We start from the raw sequence: 27,597 nt of genomic DNA on the forward strand, positions 1-27,597 counted from the left end.
GCTCAAACTCACAACCTTGAGATCAGGACTTGCATCTCTACTAACTAAGCCAGTCTGGTGCCCCACATATTATCTTACTTAATCTTCAGAATGACTCAGTTGAATAGATGTTACTATCCCCATTTTATAGATGAGAGCACTGAGGCATAGAGTGATTCAATAGCCTGCCCGTTTTCACATGGTCAAATTAACATTCTTAAAGTTTGTTCTATGGAATACCAGTTTTTCTGAATTATATTAATTTCCTGGGGCTGCTTTAACAAAGTACCAAAAAGGGGGCTTAAAACAACCGAACTTTATTGTCTCACAGTTCAGAAGACTAGAAGTCTAAAATCAAGGTGTTGGTAGGACCATGCTCTCTATGACTACTCCAGGAGAGAGTCCTTGCTTGCCTCTTCCAGCTTCTGGTGTTTTCCAGCAATCCTTGGCATTCCCTGCCTTGTAGATGAATCACTGCCTCTGCTGTCACATGGCTGTCTTCTCTCTGCGTGTCTCACTCTTCTTATAAGAACATTAGTCATATTGGATCAAGGGTCCACCTACTCCAGATTGCTTCATCTCACCTCATTACATCTATGTCCAAATAAGGTCACATTCTAAGGCACTATGGGTTAGGACATCTTTTGGGGCAACACAATTCAACCCATAACATGAATGGTAATACAAATTGTTCAAAAAGGGATTCTGTGGCCAAATAAGCTTGGGAAACACAGGATTGAATATCATTACAGTAGGACTCTCTGCTGTAGTACTTTGGGAGGGTCTTTAATTTATTCATCTGAAGGGGAGTCATAAAGCTGGGACTATCATGGATGATTTCTCATACGTTTGCTTGTGGACTTCCTTTGACATGCCTACTGTGGATTAGTGTTCTTCGTGACAGCCAGTTCTCAGACCAGATGGGAGGCAGCAGACTTAGTGAGATCCCTCCCTACTTTTCTGGTTCCACCTCTTAACCTGCTGTGTGACCTTGAGACAACCACTTTCTTCTCTGAGCCTGAGTTTCCTTATATGTAAGAAAAGGACAATAATATCATTTCCCCAGGGGTTTCTTATAAGAACTAAACAAAATGAGGTTTTCTTGTTCATCTACCTCTTCCTTTCACCAATTTTTTTTTTCTCTTTAGAAGAATGGTTTTGTTTATGGTAACAAAAATTTACCTGGGGTAAATATTCAACCCAACTTCACTTTTAGTAAGTCTTCGATGTTAGCAAAGAATGGGTTATTTCTCTCTGCAGTTCCTCATTCTGGTCTTCCACCCCAGTGAGAGGAAGAGGATGTGATCATGCGATCGCCAGCAGATGGGAAATTGTGAAAGGGACCTCGCTCTAGAAAAGCAGCCCACAACTGCCTCAGCTCTCAGAAGAGGCTGAGCTTCTAACGACACTTGTCTGAGAGTGGATTCGGCTGTCTGTTTGTCCATCCGACATGGAGCCAAAGCGGATCAGGGAGGGCTACCTTGTGAAGAGGGTAAGCAGAAGTTCCACGTACAAGGGTATCCCTGAAAATAGCGTTGGGGATGATCGGTGTCCAGCTTTGGACTCTCCATCCCCAGTCACTTTAGGAACGGTTTATGCTGAACCTATTGGGCTGACATAGGAGAGCATCACAGCCTGTAGACCGTTGCAAGGGAAGCCAGCACATGTTCCACGGCGTTCTGTTTCTTAAAGGTGAACTAATCTAGCTCAGGCATCAGCAGTTTGATCTTGTTTGTTCCAGTTTGCAGGATATGGGAGGTGGGGGCCTAAGCAAAACCTAAATAATGACTTAGAGCCTTTTTTTTTTTTTCATGAGCCACATGTGTATATTATGCTAGAAGACTCACCCTCTTCTCCTATGCAGGTTACTCAGAGACTATTCCTTTGTAACTTAAATCCTCCTCCTCCTCCTCCTCCTTCTCCTATTTATTTATTTACTTGTTTTTGGAGGAGAGGACAAAAGAAAAGGATTAAAGAGAAATGATATAATGACACAGTAATTGTTGCTTATTTCTTGGGCCATCTTCTTAGAATTGGTGCATAAAAAACCTTATCTTTTTTCTGAAATTGGGCTCAAATCTCTTCATTCATCATTCTGAATGTACTGCTAAGGTAGCAGGAAGTGATTTTAAAGACTAGGAAATAGGGACAAGTTTAATAAAAAATACTTAGTCTCTCTGGTATGGCATCGAGAAGTTGAATTTTGTTAGCACTGTTTTTCTCCTAATGTTGGGTGTATGTCGTGTCATTGTGTGAATTCACCCACAGGGTGGGCTGGTATCCTGTGGGCAACACCTACGTGAACAAATGCTCTCACAATGACCCAAGCAAGCTCAGTGTGTCAGAAGTGAACTGAATTAAGTACATTCTTTCAGAAGCCCAGCTCGTTAATCGAATGAGCACCTAAAGTGACTCTGTTTTAGGTCCTTCATTGGTTTAACATTTTAGCCTAAAATGTTCTACCTCGGAGGGGGTTAAGCAGCACACATTGCTGCCTGATTCTGTTTTGATTTAAAGCTAGAAGGGACTTCAGGTCACCTGGCTTCAATACCCCATTTCCAGAAGAGGAGACTGAGACCTGGAAGCCGGGTGACTACCCAAGGTCACATGGCTAAGACAGAGGTTGACACCAGAAACCCACTCTCTGACTTGGGTTTCTGACTCATTGTGCTGAACTCTGTCCAGTACACCAAGATTTTCCTAGAGTAAGTGTAACTTGAAATACGGTTTGTAATGCATTTGTGACAGTGAGAGTTATAAGTGGCTTCTGGAGAATAAAGGAGTCCACAGCTGATAGGCTCTTTAGCTAGCAGAACATCTCTAGCTACTTTGAAACATCCTCAGAAAAGACACACATTGACACACAGAGGTGTATGTGGATTCTTTGCAATAGGTGCCAACATTCTCTTTGAGAACCAGTAATAATGTGGACATTTCTATCCTGGTTGCTGGGGCTAGTATTCAGACAAGAGCAAGTGAATGGAAACATTTTGCAATGAAAATTGCTGTTATTAAGTTTGTATGTTCACATTTTAAACTCCACAAAGTACCAAAAATACAGAAGACTAAATTTCTAATAAGCGAGGCTGCTCCACTAGAAAATGGGGATGAAGGAGGTTTGTCAAGCTTACAGATTTATAGTAATAAATAGTTTTTAGTCAGTGAGAGTAATGCTCTCAGATTATTGCCTATAAAAGCCAATCTAGAAAATGTCCCTAGAAAAAAGCATAGTCAAAATTCATATAGATATTTTCACAATTTCCATCTTCCACAATTTTCATGTCTACAATTTATATCTTCCATAATTTTTGCATTTTTCTCTGGGACCTTTTGAACAGTATTTGTGGTAAGATTCATTTATTTGTCATTTTAAAGACATGCTTGGTTCAGAAATGTTCCCTTTGTTGGCTGCAGAACTACACCTGAAGCCAGAATTTCCTATAAATGTTTTTAGACGTTACATTTCTTCCAGTTACCTCACACATTTGGATTAAAAACTATATGTCAGGAACTTAGCACATAGTAGGTGACCATGATTATTAATATCAGTATTGATATACACTTCAGTAAATAAAGGTCCTTTTCTAGATGCTAATGGGGATATGTACTGGTGCCTGGGTTGGTTGCCAAGTTAATAGTGAAGAAAGGACAATGGACATCTTTCTCTGACAAGGCTGTTAGATGTCTTGACTATGGTTATTGATACCAAAGCACGACAAGCAATAACATATGAAGTCTCTCCATTTACTCCAGTTTAAGATATGTGGGTAGTAACAAAGAATATCTTTTTCCCTATGTCTTGTTTTGTGAAATAACTTTATTGGAGATAAGAAATTTGGGGTGGCAAGATACAACATTAGAAATGGTGGTTCAAGAATTTTGTCAAGTCCGAAATCTTGGGGTCAACAGTCAATGGCAATGACTATGAAATGTTCCTGAGTGGAGCCCAATGCAGGGCTTGAACTCACGACCCTGAGATCAAAACCTGAGCTGAGATCAAAAGTTGGACATTTAACCAACTGAAACACCCAGGCGCACCCCTGCTGTTCTTTTGTGCAAGATAACTGCTCACATTTTACAATTCAGGTTTCCTCCTTTAACTCCTGCCTCAGTTCTTTATCATAGAAATGATAGTTATGTGAAGGAAGGAAAATACATGATTCTGGCACTTTGCAATCTTTTCATTCTAAATAAGACCTAGATTTGCTTGTCTCAGAGTCTTGCCACTTTTGACTTTAAGGAAAAAAAAAAGAGCACGTGGAGCTGACCATATAGCAGCCAGCCACCCTACGAACATGATCTCATTCAATCCCAACCACCCTCTGAGATAGTATCATTATCCTCATTTTACAGATGAAAAAACCAAGGCTCAGAGAGAATAAGTGACTTGCCCACAGTCAAACAGCTGGTAAGAGGAATACCTGGGATTCAAATCCAGGCTTGTGTAACGGCAAAACCCAACATCTCATTGATCCCATGTAACAGTCTGAAGGCAGGCTTACCCAAGCCAGCAAAAGGGAGGTTAGACGAATTTGCCAGAGCTACAGTGGGGCCTGGACAAACTACTGTGGGCAAGATTGGGTTTAGTAACCTCAACCTTCCTTTCTCTCTGATTGGGGGTTAATTCCAGCCAATAAACCTAAACGTCATTGGATGTCCTTGGAAACATACTACTGATTTGGATATGTTTATAATCAATCATAGCTTTAAAAAAAGAGAGAGGAGAGATTTCCATGCAATGAATAACCTAGACTCCACTAAGTCATGTCCCAAATCAACCTCATTCCTAGAGGTTAATGGAGCAAACCACGCTGTCGACAGATCGACAATCAACTAGCAGACACTTCATGCAGCATGGCGGATCCCAAGAATGGCTTCGGGATGGGGTGGCCTGTGAGGCTGGGCGAAAGTGCAGGAATCAGAGCGGTGGGAAAGAGAAGGACAAGGGTGTTTGGGCAGGAAAGAAAAAGGCTGCAGAAAGCTGTGGTGGAAAGTTGAAAGACTCGGGTGCAAGAGAGAGCAGAAGGGTCAGGAGTCCCAGCCCAGGCATCCTTTTGTACAGCTACCTTGTCTTCTGGACACGCTACTGTGAAATAATTCCCAGCAATTTTCATTTGTTGACTCATCTCCATCATAACAGCTAACACTTGTGCTCACTGTGCAGCAAAGACAGATGTAAGCACCAGATGTACTAATGCATGTAATCTTTATAACAACACTACAAAGTGGGCACAGCGATTATCCTTTCCTTTCAGATGAGGAAACTGAGGTACAAGAGAGGCAGAGGGCCTTGCTCAAGGTCACACAGCTATTATGTGGCAGAGCTGTTCTGAAGTCAGCAGTGTGGCCTCAGTGTCATGAAGAGCCATGCCTAACTATGTTTCTTGTAGGCCTCCTGTGCTCATTTTGCAGTGATGTTCTTCTCCAAAGCACTGTTGCTGGGATAGGTGGCACCCAGGATAACTTTATACCAGAACGATTTCACAGTATTGTCTACAAACTGTGAAATCTGTCTATGTGGTTACCATTTTTTGAGCACCTACTACAAGCTAGCTGCTGTGCTAAGCCCTTTAAGTATATTATCTCATTTAATCTTTGCAACATGTCCATTTTACAGATGAGGAGGCTAATGTCTAAGTAACTTGGCTAAAGCCACACATTCTGGGAGAGGTGAGGTTGAGATTTGAACCCAAATCCTTAGGACTCAAGAAATCACTTTGTTGAGCACGTGGTGCCATTTCTATTTTGCTCACCCGATATGTTTTTATTGAGAAATTGTCCAACGTGGAAGGGTTTACTTATATAAAAAATATACTACTGAATAGTTTCCTTGCCTTCAAAGAATTTACATAGGTACAAAATGAAGGTTTATCTGGGATGTTATACAAGTGATTTCATGGATTAGTTTGGAAAACTAGATGATACAATTTATGATGTACCAGAAATGAGGAATTAATTTAATACAACAGCAACTTAAAATAACATGTCCCATGAGTGTGGGAGAATAGACGACACCTACTCACTCACAGTTCTGCTTTAGTTAGATACGCAGTTTTGCTCAAAACGTAATTTCCTTTGAATTCCAGCCACACGTCAACGTATGAAAAGAGAAGTCTGAGAGAAAGGAGAAGTTAAACGAGATGTTTGCAGTCTGTGGGAGGTGTTTAGGAAGGGTTCTAAACACCAAATTCAGATTGCCCCAACCCTCAGCGATGAGTTGTGGCAATCTTCAGTGAAGCTACACAAAACAAAGTATGCCCCAGGTTGAGCACTGGTCATACTGAACTGGAGCTGTCGTTCAAGGTCACTCTCTTCCCTGGGTAGACTGGGAACAGTTTGACAGCAGAGACTGCCTCCTGGTCAGTTTTATACCCCAACACTCAGGACAGTGTCTGAAACACAGGAGCTGTTTTATCATGATTTGTTGAATGAACATGTCTCAAAAAGAAAGAAATTTCCTGGAAAAAGACATGTGGAAACTGAGAAATCAGGGCTCCGTATCATAGTAACTTTTAAAGTATTAGAAAAAATTTTCAATGGAGTATTCCTTTTTAGACGGTCATGTTAAATGTTTTTAAGATGTATTTATTTTTGGCTTGTAGGTAAGACCCAAGGTTTGGTAGGGCATCTGTAAATAGAAGACATAAGGGACAGAAGGGACACCAGGGTTTTTTGTTTTTGTTTTTGTTTTGCAATAAATGTGTAGAATCTGAGGGTTGAAAGGAATACTTAAAAAAGTATTTCATTGAACTTTCCCATCTGTGGCTTGCATTCCTTTTACTAAACCACTAACAAGCATGCTGTAGTACTGCTTGTGACGGGAAACTCACTAATTAAAATTTCTCCCTGAAGGTATGCAGCAAACCATTTTTTTCTGAAACCTCCACCTACTGGGCCTCCAAACAGTCTACGATAATGTTTCACACCTTTCAGGACAGTCCTCATCTGCTCTGCCTGTCCCCTTTTGGGCTAAAACCTAGCATTTCCTCCAACAATTTCCCAAGAGAGAGATGCCAACAGGCCCCGATCATCTGCAGCTTTAAGGTTTCCTGAACTCAAGGTCATTCTCCAGGTGCACCTATAAGCACAGAATTACAGGCAATAGGTAGTATTTACTGGGTGTTTACTGTGTTCTAGATCTTGCCCTAAGCAATTTACATGGAGTATTTTATAAAGACACAGTAACACTAAGAAATAGATAGTAGCATTATCGCCATTAGCCAGATGTAGAAAATGAGGTTTAAAAACTTGCTCCAGGTTACATTACTAGAATGTGGCAGAGCCAGGATTTGAGCCTGGGCTATTCAGCTCCAGATCCATTGTCACCTACTGGTTATGCTCCATTTAAAGTTAGAGTATTACTTTCATCACTTTAGATCTTGTGCTTCTATTTATACAGCCTGCAATGACTTGAGTTTTTTTGGCAGCCTACATCAAACTGCTGACTCACAGAGCTCCTTTTTTTTTTTTTCCACATGCCTGTTTCCCCAAAATCTTCCCCAATACATTTTATACATCTTTAAAAAAAGTTACTAATAAAAAGATTATATCTTTTTCAATTTTAATTTGTGTTTCTCTGAATTCTGTTGAAGCAGTACGTTTTTATGTTTATTCACCCCAGGCTTTTCTTCTTTTGAGAATTGCCTGTTTATATTGTTTGCCCATTTAAAAAAATTGGGAGGGTTTGTATATTTCTTATTGACTATAAAGGGCTTAAAACTATATTAAAAATATTAACCTTTAATTATATTATAATATGTTATAAATAGCCATGCATTTATGTTTGCTTTTCAGTTGTTGCAGGGTTTTTTTTTTTTTAATGTACAGAAGTTTAATTTTTTATATGGCCAAATGTCTTGTCTTTTAAGATTTCTTCTTTTGGTGTCATGCATTGTCAGACTCTTGTGCGCTGAACTATACCAGTCCCATGATAATGAGCAGTTGTTCACTGGGAAATTTTAAATCTGACTCAGCATCTGAAACCAGCCCATTGTGATATGAAAGTTTAGGTTTTGGCCTATAATGGGAGAAAACAGACGTATGCCATATATATGTATGAAATCATAAAACGTATCTATTATACATCTATAAAATCATGATGTAATATGGTTTAGATGTTTTATGATTATTCATATATAACTATGATTGTGTAATATACATTATATTATATATTTATGATATATATTTATATATATATATTTGAGCTTATATATATGGCTAGCTAAGTAGCCTAAGCATTTTGATTTAGAGTCTAGAACTACAGTTATGCAAGAACCCAAAGGAAGATGGCATCTGAGGGAAAATGGAAAGAGCATAAAATTGAGAATTAGGAGACCTGGATTTAGTCCCAATTCTGCATTAACTGGTCAGGTGTAGTAGGCCCAGTCATTTAACTGGGCCTCAACATTCTTACCTGTATGATGAGCGCGTTGGTAGATGACTGACTGCCTCTCTGGCCTGGACGTTCCTATGATCACACTTCCAGGTGTGCTATTGAATGAGCACCAAGGTGCCTGGGGACAGAAGGAGTAAATGCAGGCGTGGCTGAAGAGAGATGCTGTCAGTGTAGTCCAGCGAGAAGCTGCAGTAATAGCTGAGAGGAGACAGATCACACACAATTTCATCACCCTCACCTAATTAATTGCTGCCAAGCCTGGAAGAGAGTTTCCACTTTTACAATGTTCAGATTTCTTTTGTTTCACAGAATATTGGCCTCCTCACTGTGCATAACGAGCCCGAATCCCAGATGACACATTCTCCTCTGAGGAAGTTGACAGAGTCCCTAAGGCTACATTTGAATTAGGAAAGCCCAAATTCATTTTGAACAGTTGGCTCTGGAGTACCTTTATTTTAATTCTCTACAGAAGGAATGCAATGCTGGCTGACCTCTCTCAGTTTATCCCAATTCCAAGGCCAAAAGCCCTGAACGACTGGCCGTTATTAGTCTTTGAGAGACCTGAGGTAGGATATAAAGTTTTGGACTTGAAAGGCATTTTCTCCTTAATCTAGCCCAGCTTCTTACTCCTAGCTCTGTGAATATATCTTTGATTACTTTTAGTTATTTTACTTTTTTATTAAATAGACTTCCCATATTTCTCTAAAAGTATATCCCAAATTAAAAACATTAAAAAAATTTTTTTTTTTGAGAGATACAGAGCGTGAGCATGGGAGGGGCAGAGAGACAGGGAGACAGAATCTGAAGGGGGCTTCAGGCTCTGAGCTGTCAGCACAGAGCCTGACACAGGGGGCTCGAACTCAAGCTTTGTGAGATCATGACCTGAGCCCAAGTTGGACACTTAACTGGCTAAGCCACCCAGGTGCCCCCCAAATTTTAATATATATTAGTGTCATGGGTTGTTCATTTATTTATTAAGTTTTCTCAATTTTTGCAAAATTTTGAACCCACAGAGAAATAGGAAAAATAGTAGGATTACCCATATATTCTTTACCTAGATTTATCAACTGTTAATGCAAGGGTGCTTTTGCTCTCTCTTCCCTGCTTCTGTATCTCTGTATAAATACAGACACATATTTTTATACTGAGATACTTGCGAATAAGTTGCAGACATCATGCTACTTCACACCTAAATACTTCAACATTTATCTTCTAAGAATTAGGACATTCTCCATAGTTTTCCATTATTAGATGCACCATTTTGCACTCCTGCCAGTCATGTATGGGAGTTCCAGTTACCATCCTTTCCAAATCTTGCCCTTCTCAATCTTTTTAATTTTAGATACACTCATGGGTGTGCAGAGGTATCTCATTTGCTTTTCACCTGCATTTCCCTAGTAAAAAATGATTTTGAGCACCTTTTCAGAGGCTTTTTGGATATCCTCTTTAATAAAATGCCTCTTTTAGTCCTTTGCCAATGAAAAAAAAAACCAGGTCATTTGTATTTTTTTACTGATTTATAGGAGGGGCTTTTTATAATGTGAATATGAATTTCTCTTAAATAGATGTAAAACGGATAGGCATTTGATTGACATTATTTCATGTATCGGCATAGTGCCTGGCATTGCCCATTTTTTAAAAAGAGAAATAATCTAGTGCCAGTATGGACAGTTATTCTGCCTGTGCAGAAGAGAGATAGTGTGTTCTAATTAAAAAAAATTTTTTTTCAGTAACTAAAACAAAGGAAACACATGAACAAGCAAAATGATAGTCCCACAAGTATTTATCTTCATTGTATAAATAGTCTTCCTTTTGGGCAACTGGACCTTTATATAGAAGCTGTTAGTATTTTAAGATAAGCAGCAGGATCTGCTGGGAACTGGATGATAATTCTATTTTGTGGTGGTTATGACAAGGTGACACCATGGGTTCAAAGATGAGAGGCAAAGAACTTCTTCCTTTTCCAAAGTCCTCCCAAAATACGGACAAGAAAGAGAGACTTTCTTGATGTAGTCAGAATGGTTGATTTATTGCTACAAGGGTGGTTGGCATTAACCCCAACATTTTATTTTTATTTTTATTTTTATTTTTTTTTTTAAGTCAGGAATCCTGAATTTATTTTTTTTTTTCAACGTTTATTTATTTTTGGGACAGAGAGAGAGAGAGCATGAACGGGGGAGGGGCAGAGAGAGAGGGAGACACAGAATCGGAAACAGGCTCCAGGCTCTGAGCCGTCAGCCCAGAGCCTGACGCGGGGCTCGAACTCACGGACCGCGAGATCGTGACCTGGCTGAAGTCGGACGCTTAACCGACTGCGCCACCCAGGCGCCCCAACCCCAACATTTTAAATAAGGATTTTCCTAAGGCCACACTGACGTGGGTAGTCTCACTGTATTATAGATGATTTTGCGAGTGATTTTCATACAACTTATCTATGCTCATACACAAGGCTGCTCTCTGAGTTTCTTCTTGATGTTCATATTCAGATAAAATCTGATTAGACCAAAGGATGGCAGTAACCGCAGCTAGCCAATACCATTTATGGCCTCCATGCCCATAGTCAAAACAGCTATTGGATTATGGTACCTTTCTAGTGAGTCTGGCCTCAGGCATCAGTTACTATTCAGTCTGAATTGATACTTGAGATAGAATCTATCTGCAGTCCCTAAGTGGAATGAACACAGTGGGCAGAGTTGGGAGCAGAAAATAAGGCTTTCTGTGGCTGAAATGCACAAGAAGGGGGTTAGAGAGCCATACCATATTCTCTTGGTAATGGGCCATGTGAAGCTTAAGGCCTGCCTATGGAGGTATATACATTTTATCTTCAAAAAAATTTTTTTTAAAGTTTTCAGCGGAATGGCAGTCCCCTTCTCCCCTGAAGGCTGCTTTCCTACCAGCCTGGTCGTGTGACCAACTTGCATCACCTGAATCCACACTGGCCAAAACTAGGCTATTTACCAAGCTGTGTACCATCTATAGAACCATTTTAGAAGACATTGTGGCACAGCTCTTTTTGTTTCATTACAGGGAAGTGTGTTCAACACCTGGAAACCCATGTGGGTTGTATTGTTAGAAGATGGAATTGAATTCTATAAGAAGAAAAGTGACAACAGCCCCAAAGGAATGATCCCCCTGAAAGGAAGCACACTGACTAGTCCTTGTCAAGACTTTGGCAAAAGGATGGTGAGTCAACATTCCTAGCCACGATGAACACCTTGTAACACCTTGCTCTGACATTTGAGCCTGTGTGTAGCCTACAATGTGAATGGTGCTCCCTGGGTCTGTTCTTCTTACCAACACCCATACTCAGCTCTAGGCATTTGGGTTTCTGTTGGCCAAGCACTTCCAGAATGGGGTTGACTCAACTACTGTGCTTCTAAGGGAACTCAGACCTTTGAAAGGAATCACTCCTAATGGGATGTGTTTTGATTTTTAGTTTGTGTTTAAGATCACTACGACCAAACAGCAGGACCACTTCTTCCAGGCAGCCTTCCTGGAGGAGAGAGATGCTTGGGTTCGAGACATCAAGAAGGCCATTAAATGCATTGAAGGAGGTCAGAAGTTTGCAAGGAAATCTACCAGGAGGTCCATTCGACTGCCAGAAACCGTTGACTTAGGGTGATTTTCTTTGCTTCACTCTACCCTCGTGCCCCCTCGCTATGGAAATCTCACAACAGATCCTGCTCCAAGGCTTGCTTTGGAGGCTGTATCCACTCCTCCAAGTTGATGCTGGCACTTGGTGTACTGAGATGTTTACATGAGTCTGAAGGAGCGATCATAGATTCTCCAAGGCCTAGCAGCTGAGGAGAGGAGCCTAATGCAGTATAAATTCCCTCATTTTGTGCAACCTTGGTAGAAAGAGAGACAGAGAGATAGAGAGATAGAGACAGAGAGAGAATGCATAATTGGATTTTTGAAGTAGCTATAATAAGTTAGTCTTGAAATAAAGGTTCAGGATCTCTAGATAGGCAGGAAAAGGCAAGTAAGGTTTCAAGTTCAAGTTCATGCATTTACACAGCCAGCAAGAGCCAGCCAGGGTGAACAACCATCCTGGGCAGAAGTCATTGGTGCCCTGACTTGGTTTAAATGGTCTTTTCTGTTGGCTGGTTTGGACTTGCAGGCGAGAATTGTTACCTAAAGGTTTTTAGAGGCTCACAGGTAAACTCTGCCTCTGACAGGGGTTGGGAACAGGGTTTCTTACTTCCTGAATGTTTCACATCTCCTACCACAAGAGCCTCTTTCCCTAGGAGTCTCTTCACTTCTTGCTAGTTTTGCTTTTGTGTTGGACATACGCTGAAATGGGAGCCCTGCCAGGAAGAATTCCATGTTGGTTGCTTAACATGTCCAACAAAGATTCTGTTTACAAGATGGCGAGGGTTTCTGGGAGGGGACTGAAGAAACCCCTTATGCAAGCCCACCACAGGACTTGGCATATCACAGGGATTTAATAAAATTTGTGCTTTGAGCTTGGTGAGAATGAGCACCTTCTCTCACCAATAAAGCTTTTGGTAAAGACCCAAGAGGCAGCGCCTAGTCCAGCTGTAGTTGCTGGGAGGGTTTGTCAAGTGACCATGTTTCCAGCCACAGCTGTCAGTGCTATGTGGGGATGATGTTTGTGCTCCATGGAACCACAGGATACACAAAAACGGTCTTCTGTTTTGTTGTCTGCAATTTCTCTGATAAGGCCATCTTTGGTTTATTACTTCAAGGCCAAAAATGAGAATTTGCCATCTCTCATAATTTTTAGAATAAGAGATAAGCTTAGCACAAATTTTCTTTCTTGGAGGCAAATATCTACAACAGATGGTCTCTTGAAGGACACTTAAAGAAGTAAGACATGAGGATTGAGGGCAATTAAAGATCTAGAATGTGTATGAACAATTGGCCCCAGGAACCTCTCCTCTTGGCACCTAACTGGGGCAACTCTATTTCAGGCGCTAAGAGTTATATCACCAAAGAGCTCAAAGAGCTTAATGTCTCTTAGTGTAAGAGACATTAAATACCTTCCTAGCACATTTTGCTGAATGCTGTATAGGCCACAGAGTTATACAAATATGAACCCAGCCCTTTTTTATTTATTTATTTATTTATTTTTTTCAACGTTTATTTTATTTTTGGGACAGAGAGAGACAGAGCATGAACGGGGGAGGGGCAGAGAGAGAGGGAGACACAGAATCGGAAACAGGCTCCAGGCTCTGAGCCATCAGCCCAGAGCCCGACGCGGGGCTCGAACTCACGGACCGCGAGATCGTGACCTGGCTGAAGTCGGACGCTTAACCGACTGCGCCACCCAGGCGCCCCTGAACCCAGCCCTTTAACTACTTTTGATCCAGTGGAGAGACCAGGCTCAGGGGCCACCTAAGGAGGGGGGAAACTTGTGATCATGGCAGGCCTTTCCAAGGTGGTGACTTCCAGAGAGGACTTGCAATTCTGAAAGACTCCCCACTCATCCATCTGTTTTCATGTCTGCACAGTGCCTTGTATCTGTCCATGAAAGACACTGAAAAAGGAATAAAAGAGCTGAATCTAGAGAAGGACAAGAAGATTTTTAATCACTGCTTCACAGGTAAAAGGCATGGCAGGTCTGAAATAGGGCAGCTGGGGAAGGCAATATGTAGTTCTCGCTCAGCCTTATGTGTGGGAGGGTGTATGAAGCATGGTGGGTGAACGGGGTCATAGAACTCAGGCTGGCGAACATGAGAATTGAATGTCCCCAGGGTGGAAGCAGAAGGAAAGGCAGAAAAGAACTATGCTGTTCAAGTTAAAGTTTTGGAAGTTCCAGCTAATCAGTCAAAGGGTCTCTCCACCCCCAACCCAAAATAAATGGCATTATGTTGAAACAGACACAGAGTTGAATAAGTTGATAAACAGGAATCAAGGTATACAATGTAAGATTTAAGTGACAATACTAGAGATGTGTGAGGCTACACAGGATCCGGCATTAAGCGTCACAAATTTAGGTGGATGACATAGAGGTTAAAAACATATTCTTTGGAGCCAGACTGCCTTAGTTAACATCCTAGCTCGGCCACTTACTTGCTATAAAACCTTAGGCCAATAACTTAGCCTCTCTGTGCTTCACATTCCTTGTCTATAAAATGGCGATAATCACAGTGCACATACTTTATAGGCTCTCTGTAATATGTTTAGAACAGTGCCTGGTATACAGTAAATATTATGTGGTGTGAGCTCTCAGGGTGGTTTTTATAATTAAGAAGTCACATGTCTGAACAGACAATTCTGAGTCCAGAAAAGAGAAAGAACTCAGGGGGCTGTTGAGACTCATAGAAGTAGAGGCTTAAATTTTACTCAAAGAGTTGGGTGGCATTTCATTAAGTATGGCGAGGACAAAGTTATGAGGCAGAGATATATGGAATATGCATCCAGAAGAAGAAAATGGCCAGCCTAACAAGGCTGATGGTTCATTAAGGGGCTAAATGGGACATGCAATTGGGATTAGGTTGTCAGAAGCTGAGCATGCCTTATTTATGGTGACAGAAAAGATCAAGAGAGAAAATCTCTGAGAAGATACAACCGATGTAGAATCTGAGGGGATATCCAATCAATAGATACTTCACAAAAACCAATCAGGACAAAGTCAGGAAGTGTGATCTGCAGTAGCAAGGTAGTGTCCCGTAGGAATCAGCCTCAGAGAGTTAAGGTTGTAGCCTGTTAACATTAGAAAAGTCAGGGCTGAAATTTGGAATCAAGATACCAAGCCATGGGCAGTGGTAAGGGAAGCTGACAAGAGGAAGGCAGGGCTTTAACTCTAGCAGGATTGATGTCACTAAGACAGAGCCTCTAGCAAAGGAGACAAGGAAGAGGTTCTGAAATAGGTCTGGGGGCAAGGTCCAGGCCATACCTATTTCCTGTGTATGTGTTACTGAGTCCCAGTACAGGGCTAGAACTTCGTAAGTCCTCCCCACTGAAGGTCAGTATTAGTTCTAGAAATTCAGGTAGATCAAGTTTTTCTGTGGGAGTCAGGTGGTCTCAGTGGAGAAACAAGACTATGGCAGAGACTGGGACTCAGGCACTGCTGAAAAGTGATGGAGGACCTTGAATGTTGGACAAAAGGAAGACTGAACTTGTCTTTCAAGCTTCAGCATGCCCGGCTGAGTACATATGGACTCCAGGGTTAGAACACTTGAGTGAAGGGTCATTGCTGGTGTAACTCAGGCCTAAGGTCACTTAAACTCTCCAAGTCTCAATTTTCTCATTGTTAAATGAGGTCTGTAATTACTCCCCTAGCACTTTCATAGGATCACTATGAAGTTTAAAAGCAGAAATGCAGTATTAATTAGTTTATCCTTCTACAAAATAAAAGTGGGCAAAAGTGTCTCATATATGATATTCATGGAAGGCTCACTAACCAATGTTTCAAAGGTAGTATATCCTATTGCTCTTGCTTTGATGACCGGGAACCTATTGCCTGTTACGTTGGCTCCCTGGTTGTCTACATTTATACAGAATATGTCATTTTTCATGTAAAGCTTCAAAGTTGTAGCCTGCTAATAATCCAAATGATGGGTCAATTCCCTTTTATCTTCTTTAAAACAATTTTTTTAATGTTTATTTTTTTGAGAGAGAGAGAAGGACATAGTGCAAGAGGGGGAGAGGCAGACACCGAATATGAAGCAGATTCCAGGCTCTGAGCTGTCAGCACAGAGCCTGATGCTGGGCTTGAGCTCACCAACTGTGAGAGCATGACCTGAGCCAAAGTCAGATGCTCAATTGACTGAGCCACCCAGGTGCCCCTTCATTGCCAGATTTCTTAGTATGCCAACTAAGCTTTCCCACTCACCCTGTGTCTTCCTCACTCTCTCTTGTGTTCTTTCACCTTCTTTCCACCAACTTTGCCCTCTGCCCCCAAAAGGGGCTGCTTCGTGCCTGTGGGCCTCTGTTCCCATGCTGCTGCTTTATCAGCCTGTGCAGGTTCCTCTCAGCCCTGTTTTATGTGCTTGGCAAACATTTTACTCATGTTTTAAGCCTGAGCCCCATGCCACTTCCCTTATGAATCTTTTCCCAACAGCGTAGACCAGCCCCCCGCCCTACCCACCCGCTTCCACACCTTCCTGCAGATTTGACCTAATGGCTCCACTGAACTGCATTGATCCATAGCAGAATGCTTGTTACAATCCTTAAGTACATCCCATCTCTCCCTTTTAGATTCCCTGAGGGGGAATCCCTAATATCCATCAAGGCACTTAGCACCTAGTAGATGCTCAATAAGTGTCAATTCATTAGTGGAGTAAATGAGTGAGTTTGTAAAACCTATTTCTCTGATGTATGGATTGCTCCTTAAGGAGCATGTAGAAGTATTTATCCTGCTGATTTCATTTTTCCTTCTTGGAATAACAGGGAAGATGAGACAAGTGAGACACTTGGGTGCTCTAGAGCTCTTCAGGGGTGACTATCAGTGGCTTGTTCTTTGGTAACTTGGTAGGGAGTGTTAACCTTCCCTCTGATGGTCCCATCCAGGCAACTGTGTCATCGACTGGCTGGTTTCCAATAAGTCTGTTCGGAATCGCCAGGAAGGTCTCATGATTGCCTCCTCGCTGCTCAATGAAGGGTACCTGCAGCCTGCTGGAGAACTGTCCAAGAATGCAGTGGATGGAACTGCTGAAAACCCTTTCCTGGACAACCCTGATGCCTTCTACTACTTTGTAAGTGAGAAATGCTACCCCTTTACTCTTCCTGTGATGAGGGCTGCCCTGCACAGATTCTAGGTTGGTTTTAGTTCATACCCATGTGTGCAAAAGAAAGGGCCCAGCCCTGTAGAGACTTGTTCACCTCTGCAATGCCTGCTATATCCACTTTAAAGAAAAATATTGTTTACTTGAATAATTTCCTTTAAAGTGACTTTCAAAACTTTATTCTTTTTTTTAATTTGAGAGAAAGAGAGAGAACACTGAAGGGGAGAGGGGAAGAGGGAGAGAGAGACAGAGACAGAAAGACAGAGAGAATCTTAAGCAGGCTCCATGCTCAGCACAGAGCCCGACATGGGGCTCAGTCTCACGAACTGTGAAATCATGACCTGAGCTGAAATCAAGAGTTGGATGCTCAACTGACTGAGACACCCAGGCACCCAAAACTTTATTCTTATTCTAAGCAATAATTAATTTATAAAAACCTATTAGGTCCTAGTACATTCCAGGCACTCTCCTAAACAGAAGAGATACAGTGGTGAAAAAAAAAAATAATGAGCAAAAACTGCAGCCCTCAGGGAGCTTCCTTTTTAGAGGGAGATCTGTAAAATCACAATGTGCTGGTTGTATTTTTCTAAATATATATATTTTTTATTTTTTTAAATGTTTATTTGTTTTTGAGAGAGAGAGAGACAGAGTGCAAGCAGGGGGAGGGCAGAAAGAGAGGGAGACACAGAATCCGAAGCAGGCTCCAGGCTCTGAGCTATCAGCACAGAGCCCGACGTGGAGCTCAACCATGAGATCATGACCTGAGCTGAAGTCAGATGCTTAACTGACTGAGTCACCCAGGCACCCTTACAATACGCTACTCTTAACACAAAATGTGTTCATCCACGTCCCCTCCCCCAACCATCTTGTTTACCTCCATGTATGCTTACCACAGATTGGGAAATACTATATTGCACAATATGGACCTAAACTTGGGCCAAATAAGAAAACCAGCGACAGTGGATTTCTAGGGGGATTTTGGCAGTTTTGTTTCAATTTGGGGTCAGGGCATAAAAGGTAGGAAGCTATTTAAGGGAACAATCTTCTTACAAAAATGAAGTGAATATCCCCAATAGAGTTTCATTTCACTTTGGGGGAAGTTCCACTGTCAGTATTTTCTTCTTTCTAGACCTTTGATCTGGTTGTTTATAGCCATTTAAATGTGAGATTCTAAAAATACCCACCAGAGTGGCTCTTCTTCCTCTGTATGGTTCATTACTTGCTTATAGCTGAGCAAGGCCCAGTTTGCTCTTGACCTTAGAACATGAAGCTGGACACATCATGTTCTCAGTCTTCTCAAGGTGGAAGGGGCTGAGTGGTAAAGGTCATAATGGAGATTGTGTTATGCAGTGTCTTATAAATTAGCTAACTCTACTTTCAAGGATATGGCCATGAGGTGCCAAGAGAAGGAAGGCTTTGAAGGAAGAAATGTGCTGAGCTAGACTTAGAATACAGTTTGCAGAACCCAAGAGGATGAAAGGATATTGACAAAATCACTCTTGAGTGGAGCATCTAGAAACAAGAAACAAGCATCTAGAGACAAGAAACAGGAAGAGGGGAAATGAGCTAACCAAGGACAACTTTTAAAGTTTAGGTCAGGATATGAACCACAGTAGGAAGGAGAAAAGGAAACCACCCCAGTGGCTGGAGGGGAAAGGGAGGGGAGAAGGTACAAGTAGCCATATGCCTAAGACTGGTAAAACAAACTTACTGCTTGGTTTCCCAACAGCCAGACAGCGGGTTCTTCTGTGAAGAGAATTCCAGTGATGACGATGTGATTCTGAAAGAAGAATTCAGAGGGGTCGTTATCAAGCAAGGATGTTTACTGAAACAGGTGAGTGGTCACCACTATTCTCTTCAGTCTTTTCCCCTTTACCAGTTTCTTTTAATTTCTAAATTAACCAAATAGTATTTGGTTTGTTTGGCAAATACTCAACTAGAAAATGGGCCCTGCAGAGTGAAAGACAAAAAGCTAAGTAGATGATCAAAGTGACTTTAGGACAGGAGGACTGAGGCAGGTAGAGTAGAAGATGCACCTTGAAATGGGGAAACTCTTCTTTTTTTTTTTTTTTAAGTTTATTTGTGTATTTTAAGAGAGAGAGAGAGGGTGTAAATAGGGGAGGGGGAGAGAGAGAGAGAGAGAGAGAGAGAGAGAGAGAGAGAGAGAGAGAATCCCAAGTAGGCTCCTCACTGTCAGTGCAGAGCCCACGAACTGTGAGATCATGACCAGAGCCGAAATCAAGAGTCAGACACTTAACCGACTGAGCCAGGCGCCTGGGGAAACTCTTCTTTTATGAATATCATGGGGAAAAGAGATGTTTCAAAAAAAAAAATAATAATGACCTTTTCATTAGTTGGAAGAAATCAATTGTCTAAAAGGTGCCATCCAAAAGACAGAGATGTTTCACAGTAAAAGTACTTCCACTCGCCTATCCCTCTTTCTTGCAAAGTGACCAGGAAACAGGAATAGGCCACACTCAGAAGAGGAACATTACATACCATTGAAAGCAAGGAAGTCATATTCTAGACCGTGGGTAGGTCATGGGGAGACCAAATCCAGGACATGCCTGAAGCCAACTCTGCAGGAGCTGCAGCAGACAAATGTCAGATCCAGTCAGGTGGCATGCACTCAGTCCTGGGCGGGGGGGGGGGGGGAGGGGGTGTCATATGCAGTCACCAGGTCTCCACAGTCACAGGCCACTGTCAGTCTGGGAAGCAATGGCAGGGGTGAACCGGAGAGCTCTAGTTAGTTACCAGGTGCTAAGGCACAGAATGCCAAGAGGTAAGGGAATATAAGGGCTGGGGCTAAGTGAGGAAGCCAGGGACAACACCTGGTAGAGGAAAAAGCAACAGGAAGACATGAGAATATTCAGGGTGAAAAAAATTGATACTAGCATATGGTATCATAGAAACCAAAGCTGCTTCATAAGGCCGAGGTTTTAACTTCCTTGCTGTGCTGTGATCTGTCTTAAAGGCACTGCTTAGTATATAACTGTGGGACTGAGATTTGATTTATGTCATGAGAGGACCTTGAACTTCCGAGGTGAAGAGGGAAGAACCAAAGTTGACCATATACTCACATTTAAAAAGAAGAAATTTGAACTAGTTGAGATTAGGTATAGATATAGATTTTGAGTTTTACTAGGGAAGGGGAGCATTAGTGTGAAACACTTACTTTAACATTAGGTTTTGAGAGAACAGGGTCCCAAAAGATAATTCTGCAAGGATTTAAAAAGAATTCACAGACTATTCTAATAACTTTATGACAGGGTGACCACTGACTAGATCAAAGGGGAAGTATAGGAGCAGGGCCAGCCTTCTATAGAGAAGGCTCTGGCAGTTGTCTGTGGCGAGAGTTTGCCTATTGCAAGCTTCCTCTAGTTCTGCCAAACATCCTCATATTCCTGGTCAAAAATTTGGCTGAGGGTAATGGTTATCTGAATGTGTGTTGAAGATAATGGGGACTTGAAGTAGGCTTACTTCTGTATTTTTCCTCACCTTCCTTTAATTGGCTTTTGATAAGTGCAATTTAGTTTTAGCTGGCCCAACTGGTGTACATTTTAGTCCTCCAGGGATCTGTTAAAATTGCACCCCAGGCCAATTAAACCCGGGTCTCTGGATTTTAAAGCTCTGCAAGTGATTTTGGTGTGTGGCCAAGGCTGAGAACCACAGAGCCAGCCTTTTTCTTCAAAGCTAACTTATCCTACTATCAAAATACCACTATAATATAGTAACCCCTCTTAGCCTCCTTTTACTATGAAGAAAACAACAATCTATGTGCATTCAGAGATTTTGTTTTTTTTACAATATTCTTTCCTCTAATTTTTGGCAGGAGTGAGAGGGAAAAGAAACCTCTTCTATTTTGATTGATGGCCCCCTTTAATGTTTCCAATCTCTTAGCTCAGTGGTTTATAACCCTGGTTCATATCACAATCACCTGAAGGAATTAAAAAAATTTCCCCAAGTGTCACAAAGCTAAACCACTCTGTGTCTGCTGCTGGGAGTTAGCAGGGTTAATGTGTGTAGAAGGCTTATCATGAAAAAGGGCACCTGTGTCCCACACCTCACAGGCGGGAAGTAGCTGTGTTCAACTGGAGGCCAGTCCTTCCCCCCCACTCAATTCTTCCCACTTCTCCCATCCCAGAGAAAATAATTCTACTTGGGGGATGTAGTAAATTTGAGGATAAATGATAGTGAATTATATTTAATATAATCCCTTTTTAAATAGTTCCTTCTGTTATGACAATGAACAAAATATCTGGTTTCAAAACTATGTATAGATTTTTTTGATAAGGAGGGACAATATATCATATGTTTTTCTCATATCTTCTGCAGAGCTCAGCATTCTTCTTGGTCTATAATAGATAATAAACATTTGTAGAGAGAATTAAATTGAATATAAGTGGCTGGCAGATCAGCAACAATTCTTAGAAACCCTGGGCATGCACACATTCCTTAAAATCCCCCAGGAAATACTCATTACATGAAGGATGGCCAGAGACCCACTTACTAACATTAAGCTTTTCAGTGAGTCACATTGTGATGTCAATGAGAGCTTAAAGGCAATAGGTAGTTGACCAGGGTTGGCTGATTTCACCTCTTCCTATTATCTTCCCCTTCCACTGATTCACAAGAACTTGTTATTCACCCAGTGATTGCATGAGAGATCATGAAATGTGTGTTCACAGGTCAGGAAGAAATGGTGTAAGGCAAAAGCTTTAGCATCTTATTACCTAAGGCAAAGAACAAGAATTCGTAAAAAGAATTTTAGAAATTGATACAGAAGCCATTCTAGATATGACATAACAGATAGAAATATTGTCTGTTCTCCCATATGACTCTATAGGATTCCTGGCTCCATCCTTCAAGCAAGTAAAAGCCTCTTTGGAGATGAGCTCCTTGGCCAATATAACTTAGACTCATTCTTGAAAGCTCCCTTTAAACTCCTTAGACTTGGCATCATGAAGGAGACACTGTTTGCTAACATCATAAATGTTTCATTTTTTTTCTATAGGAGCACAGTAAAAAGTATTGGAAAATTTGTATATGTGCTTGTCAATATATGGTGCTTCAGAATTAAATGATATGCTTCATAATGGCAAAACAGAAACTGTATATCGTCTAATCTAATATACACTTTTTTTTTCTTCTGGAGATATTTAAGTCATTTGAATTTTCTGGAGGAAATAATGAAATTAGGTTTACCATGACATTAAAAAAATTATAAGCTGATTGAAGAAACTGTATAATTCAAGGAAATTACAAGCAGATATATGGCAGCTTCCAGGGTGAGGTTTTATGTATCAGGCATAGGGCTGGGCTTTGGAGGAACAAAGGTCAACAAAACATAAATCCTGCCCTACAAACCCACAGTCTGGATGGTGTCATTCTTTGGGAAAGCCCAGTTCCTATGTGTTTTCATCATGTCTGTCACAGTGACTATTCCTTCCCGCTTCCATTGCTGCTACCTGATGTTAGTTCCTAATAATTCTGTGCTTAGATTGTTGCAATAAATTCCTAATGAACTTCTTTTTACCTTAGTATCTTTTCCCTGGCTTATCTTTAACCTAGCCAGCTGGTCCATCCTACATGTGGTCGCCATATTAATCTTCCTAAAATGTGATTGTAATCTTTTCACCTCTGACTCAGAAGCCATCAGCAACAACCCCCACCTTTTAAGTCTCTTTCCACTTTCCCAAACATGCCTCATGAACCCTGCATTCTAGCCAGACTGGTCTTATTCATTAATGTCTGCATATGCCTTGTGTATTCCCATTGCTGCTTTTTTGTTGTCAAGTCTTTCCACCCACCTCTTTCCCATCCATCTGTCTCCTGTGTGCCCTCTGTGGTTAAGTGCAGAGGCTCTCTTTGACATCCCAAACCTACAGTGACATATCCCACATTTAATTCCCTTGAAATATGTTATCTATACCAATTACTTGATTTGGACATTTGCTGTTTTATATTTCCACATAGACTGTAAACTCTAGCTCTAAAGAGTAGAGCTATGTCTTAACCTCTTTATATCCTCCATGTTACCTAACAACCATGTAGGTACATTGTATAAAATATTGTTTTATGTAGGGGCGCCTGGGTGGCGCAGTCGGTTAAGCGTCCGACTTCAGCCAGGTCACGATCTCGCGGTCCGTGAGTTCGAGCCCCGCGTCAGGCTCTGGGCTGATGGCTCGGAGCCTGGAGCCTGTTTCCGATTCTGTGTCTCCCTCTCTCTCTGCCCCTCCCCCGTTCATGCTCTGTCTCTCTCTGTCCCAAAAATAAATAAAAAACGTTGAAAAAAATTAAAAAATATTGTTTTATGTAATACTAAACCTGGAAGGCACTCTTAGAAATAATTAATCCATAATTTCATAACATCCAAACTATTCATTGGCCGTAGTGCTATCTCCCTGACAAAGACCTGGGTTGGGACCTCATTTTCTTGAAGTTGGTATTTCATCTTTTTCTTTTTTCAGTTCAACAAAGCTTACTATGTAGATACTATATGTACAGAGTGATGCTAAGAACTCACCATGCCTCTTTTTATGTTGATCTTGGATAAAGGGGCACAGGAGGAAAAACTGGAAAGTGAGGAAGTTCATTCTGAGAGAAGACCCTGCCTACCTGCACTACTATGACCCTGCTGGGGTGAGATCCTGTGGTCAACAAATCTATTGCACTCAGACCTCCACTGCATCTGCTATCTGGGCTTTCCATTCTCCTTTCTGCTCTGTTTATATCCCCATTTCCTCTTTATCCTCCCACTTCTTTTTCTCCTGCTCTCCTCTACCTTTTCCTCTCCCCTCTTAACTGCAAAGATCTGCAGTCTTAGGCTTTGAGGCCAGCACAAGCTCAGGGATGAAAGAAAATATCACTATATTGTTATTCATTTGTTTTTGTTTGCCCTGATCTGATACTTTCAGAGGGACTCAACCAGTCCAACTCATTGCTCTTGGTTTAATATGAAAAACAGTGATAATTCCTCCTCTGGGCCAATTTGGATGAGAGCACTGTTTAAGTCCAGCCATTTGGGCTGTTGTTTATTCAGAAGAGGGCCTTTTCCTTAATAAAAGGAGTCAACTCTAAAGCGTAAAGACAAACCCATCTGGGTTGGGTCCTCAGACCCTGCTTACAGTGCAGGGCTTACAGACCCTGCTTACAGTGCAGGAAGGGGTTTTCTTTAGTCTCCTTCTACTCTTACACATTTGGGGTGCCCTATTCTACACCAGAGTGAGTCTGTACGGCTTTTGTACCAACAGGATAAGGTATGTTCGTGCATTGTACATTGGAAACATAACATGAGGGCTCCTCTCTTCTCTAGGGGGAAGATCCCCTGGGAGCAATTCACTTGAGAGGCTGTGTAGTGACTTCAGTGGAGAGCAACCCAGATGGTAAGAATGAATTTTTGTTTGAGAGAGGTTATTCAGGCTTCCTTTCCACACCTGGGCATCCTGAGCCAACAACAATCAATAACTGACTTAATCAATCAGGCTAAGCATGAATGAATTTCTGTCTGGAAACCTGGGAGAAAACAAGAGTTATTTTCTCCCAGATGCTGCCCTGTCTCTCTGGGCCTTGGAGAGGACGAGTGGCTTTGTGGATGACTTGAGCAAATCCTTGAGCAATGCTGAGAAAAATCTTCCCCTTGGAACTGGCTTGGATGGAGAGACTTGTTACCTCCTGATGCTTGTAATTGAGCTGTGGCATTCCTTAAAGGGGGACCTTTTACATATCCAGACCAGGAAATCTCCCACAGCAAAAGGAACATTTGTGCAGTGAGACAGTGCAGTGAGTGGAAAGTGCACTTGACTTGCAGTTATGTCTGTGCTAGTCGGTTAGCGGCATGGTCTAGGGTGAACCACCTAATGAATCTGGGCCTTAGCTCCTCCTCTGGAGTGAGGGGTTACACCAGTGACCTCTGGGTCCTAGATCACAAGTCTATGATGTGGTGAATGGAATAGCCATGCTGGTGTTGACTGACTTCACAGATGCAGAAATGAGGGGTATCACTGGGGAGATGTGGTTTAGACATCCCAACCCTGGTTTTGCCATGTCATTTTGGGTTTATGATGTTATAAAGGCTGATGGGAAAACACTACAGCTGCAAAAGCTTAGATGTTTGACTACTCCTGTATCTGCTCATTGTCTTCTTCTTATGGAATTATGATTTTTGATTTGAGGTGGATGTTTTAAGTCTTGTCGCGCTATTGGCCAGTTAACTGCCTTTTGATCTTTCAACAGACTCTAACTTAGCCCCTGATAAAAACAAGTTCAAGCTTGTGTTTTTTACCAAAAGTGGGTCTGGATTTTTGTTTTTATTTTTAATTTTAATATATTAGGGTCAGTCCTTGGCTTATATTATGAGCAGAGGAAAAGTACTCATTAGGCTCTCGTAGAGGTACTCATTAATTGGTATGCAAAAGTAGGAAATTTAGTTTGCTCATAAACTGTAAAAGAAACTGTAAACTGTCGAGTATTTTACTTATTTCTTAAACACACACTCATACCACACACAGTCATACTATGTACCTATCTATATAAATACTATATCTATCTAGCTATCTATATATAGTATTAGTATACTGTAGTATATTATAGTATATATACATACTCTATATATGTATGATTATACAATAAAGATATATGATCATACAATGATGATAAGTTTGAAAGCCACATATTTAATTTTCTTAGAATACTAAAAAAATAAAAATTTCATTCCTTGCAAAAGGAGGGTGACTGGGCAGCGTCTCTGCATGTGCTTTGTCGCTCACTTTCTTTTTCACCAGGCAGGAAAAGCGAAGAAGAAAACCTCTTTGAGATCATCACAGCTGATGAAGTTCATTATTTCTTGCAAGCGGCCACTGCCAAGGAGCGCACTGAGTGGATCAAAGCCATCCAGGTGGCCTCTCGGACTGGGAAGTGAGGATGTTTCTGCAGCCCATCATCACTCTCCCAAGGGAACCCCGTGGATAAGCTTGGCCTAGGACCTGTCCACTTCTGGCAACAGACTGATGATAAAGGGCTCAGGGCTGGGAAATTTTTGTCTGCAGTGGTTCTGAATAGAACTAACCACATGCCACGTCCTGTTCACTTCACCAATCACATTGCTTTCTGAAACCTCTCTGTGTCCCACCATGCAGATATAATAAGCTGTGTGGCATGGCTTCCCTGCTTAATCTCTCCAGGCCTGAGCTTAAAAACCAAAAGCCCTGTGATTCTAATACTCATGGAAGCGAAGTGTGTCTAGTTGTCCAGCTAGTGTCCCTGCTAGGCTCAGCCCTGGCCTTCAGAACCTGAGATATTCTGCTCTTTAAAACTGTTCCCAATCTATACTTAAAGGACTAGGCATAAACCTCCTTTGTTCTTGTTCACCACCTTCTCTTGCTCTTGGCCATTAGATTGTGTATCAGAATGAAGGAGGACTTTCTTCTTCCTTCCTCACTCTAAGCAGAAACTTCCTGAAAACCAGTGCCACAGTGCTGTCTTTTAGGTTGAAGCCTTCTATCACTTACTTATCACATAGCCTGGAGAGTTATACCTTCTGAGAAAATGACCCAAGGAATCCAGGAGTAGCTGAGGGTCTTTTCCATGCCCAGAAGCCACCCAGAGCAGGTATATTCTACTCCTACCCAATGCTGACCTGAGATGGGTGTATTTTTGTCCCTTCCCAGAGCATTTCTCTACCATTGGCTGTAACTGAGGGTGGGGGTGGGGGTGGGGGCTCCAAATCTTTGAGATTCTCTTTCGTTTGAATGTTTGCAGAAAAAAGTAGCCAGATGGGTTCCCTCCATGGGTTCTCTCCATGGGTGAGGGGTCTGGAGGCTGGCTAGCTAATGTATAGTCTCCAGTTCTAGAGGCTGCAGGGACTGGACCAAAGGCTGGAAGATTGGATGATGGGCTTATTCAAAGATAACATTGAAAGGACTTAACTCTAGACACAGCTCACTGAGGTGGCCATCAACATTGTGCAGCACCTTTAATTCTCCAGTTAATGATATTGTGGTAATACCTGAGCTTTAGACACAAGCTGTAGCTGCTCCTGCTTGGCCTCCATGGGGCCTTATGAACCCATTACCAACCCGAGTGATCTGATCTAGATTCAAATTGAGTACCTGTTTCAACTTTTGACCCTGTCAACCAATTAGTGATTCTAACCCTAAAGTGAGAAAAACAAAAACAGAAACAAAAACAAAAACAAAAAACCCCCAAACAGGTATACATGTGAAGGTGCATTTTCCAACTTCAGATTTCTAACTTTAAGGCTATAGTGAGAAAAGAAGAGCAGAAAATTCTTTCTGATTTTATCAACTCCTCTCTTTCCCTCCCCCAATTCCACATAATATCCTTGAGGTTATTTCTACTCCTGAATGGTTTTATCAATGGCCTAGAGGTAAAAGGCTATCTTTTCTCCAATTCTTTAGTAAGCTGTCTTTTTAGAACATGCACAGTTTTTCTATATTCAGTGTTAAAAGTATTTATTGATATGGAGTCAACTTTATGTTTTGAAACAAACATGACCATGTTTAACATCTC

General features: G+C 41.5%; 1 protein-coding gene across 1 annotated transcript; it reads left to right on the forward strand.

Moving 5' to 3' along the window:
* Nucleotides 1–1,324: 1,324 nt before the first annotated feature.
* PLEK (pleckstrin) lies at nucleotides 1,325–27,597 on the forward strand. The gene is made up of 9 exons (XM_030310733.1): nucleotides 1,325–1,471; nucleotides 11,402–11,557; nucleotides 11,811–11,992; nucleotides 13,849–13,940; nucleotides 16,853–17,037; nucleotides 18,797–18,901; nucleotides 23,626–23,709; nucleotides 24,383–24,452; nucleotides 25,851–27,597. The coding sequence occupies exons 1-9, from the start codon at nucleotides 1,430–1,432 to the stop codon at nucleotides 25,985–25,987; spliced, it is 1,053 nt and encodes a 350-aa protein (XP_030166593.1). The 5' UTR covers nucleotides 1,325–1,429; the 3' UTR covers nucleotides 25,988–27,597.

The sequence above is a fragment of the Lynx canadensis genome, chromosome A3 (genome assembly GCF_007474595.2).
Source record: "Lynx canadensis isolate LIC74 chromosome A3, mLynCan4.pri.v2, whole genome shotgun sequence".
In the NCBI taxonomy this organism is placed as follows: domain Eukaryota; kingdom Metazoa; phylum Chordata; class Mammalia; order Carnivora; family Felidae; genus Lynx; species Lynx canadensis.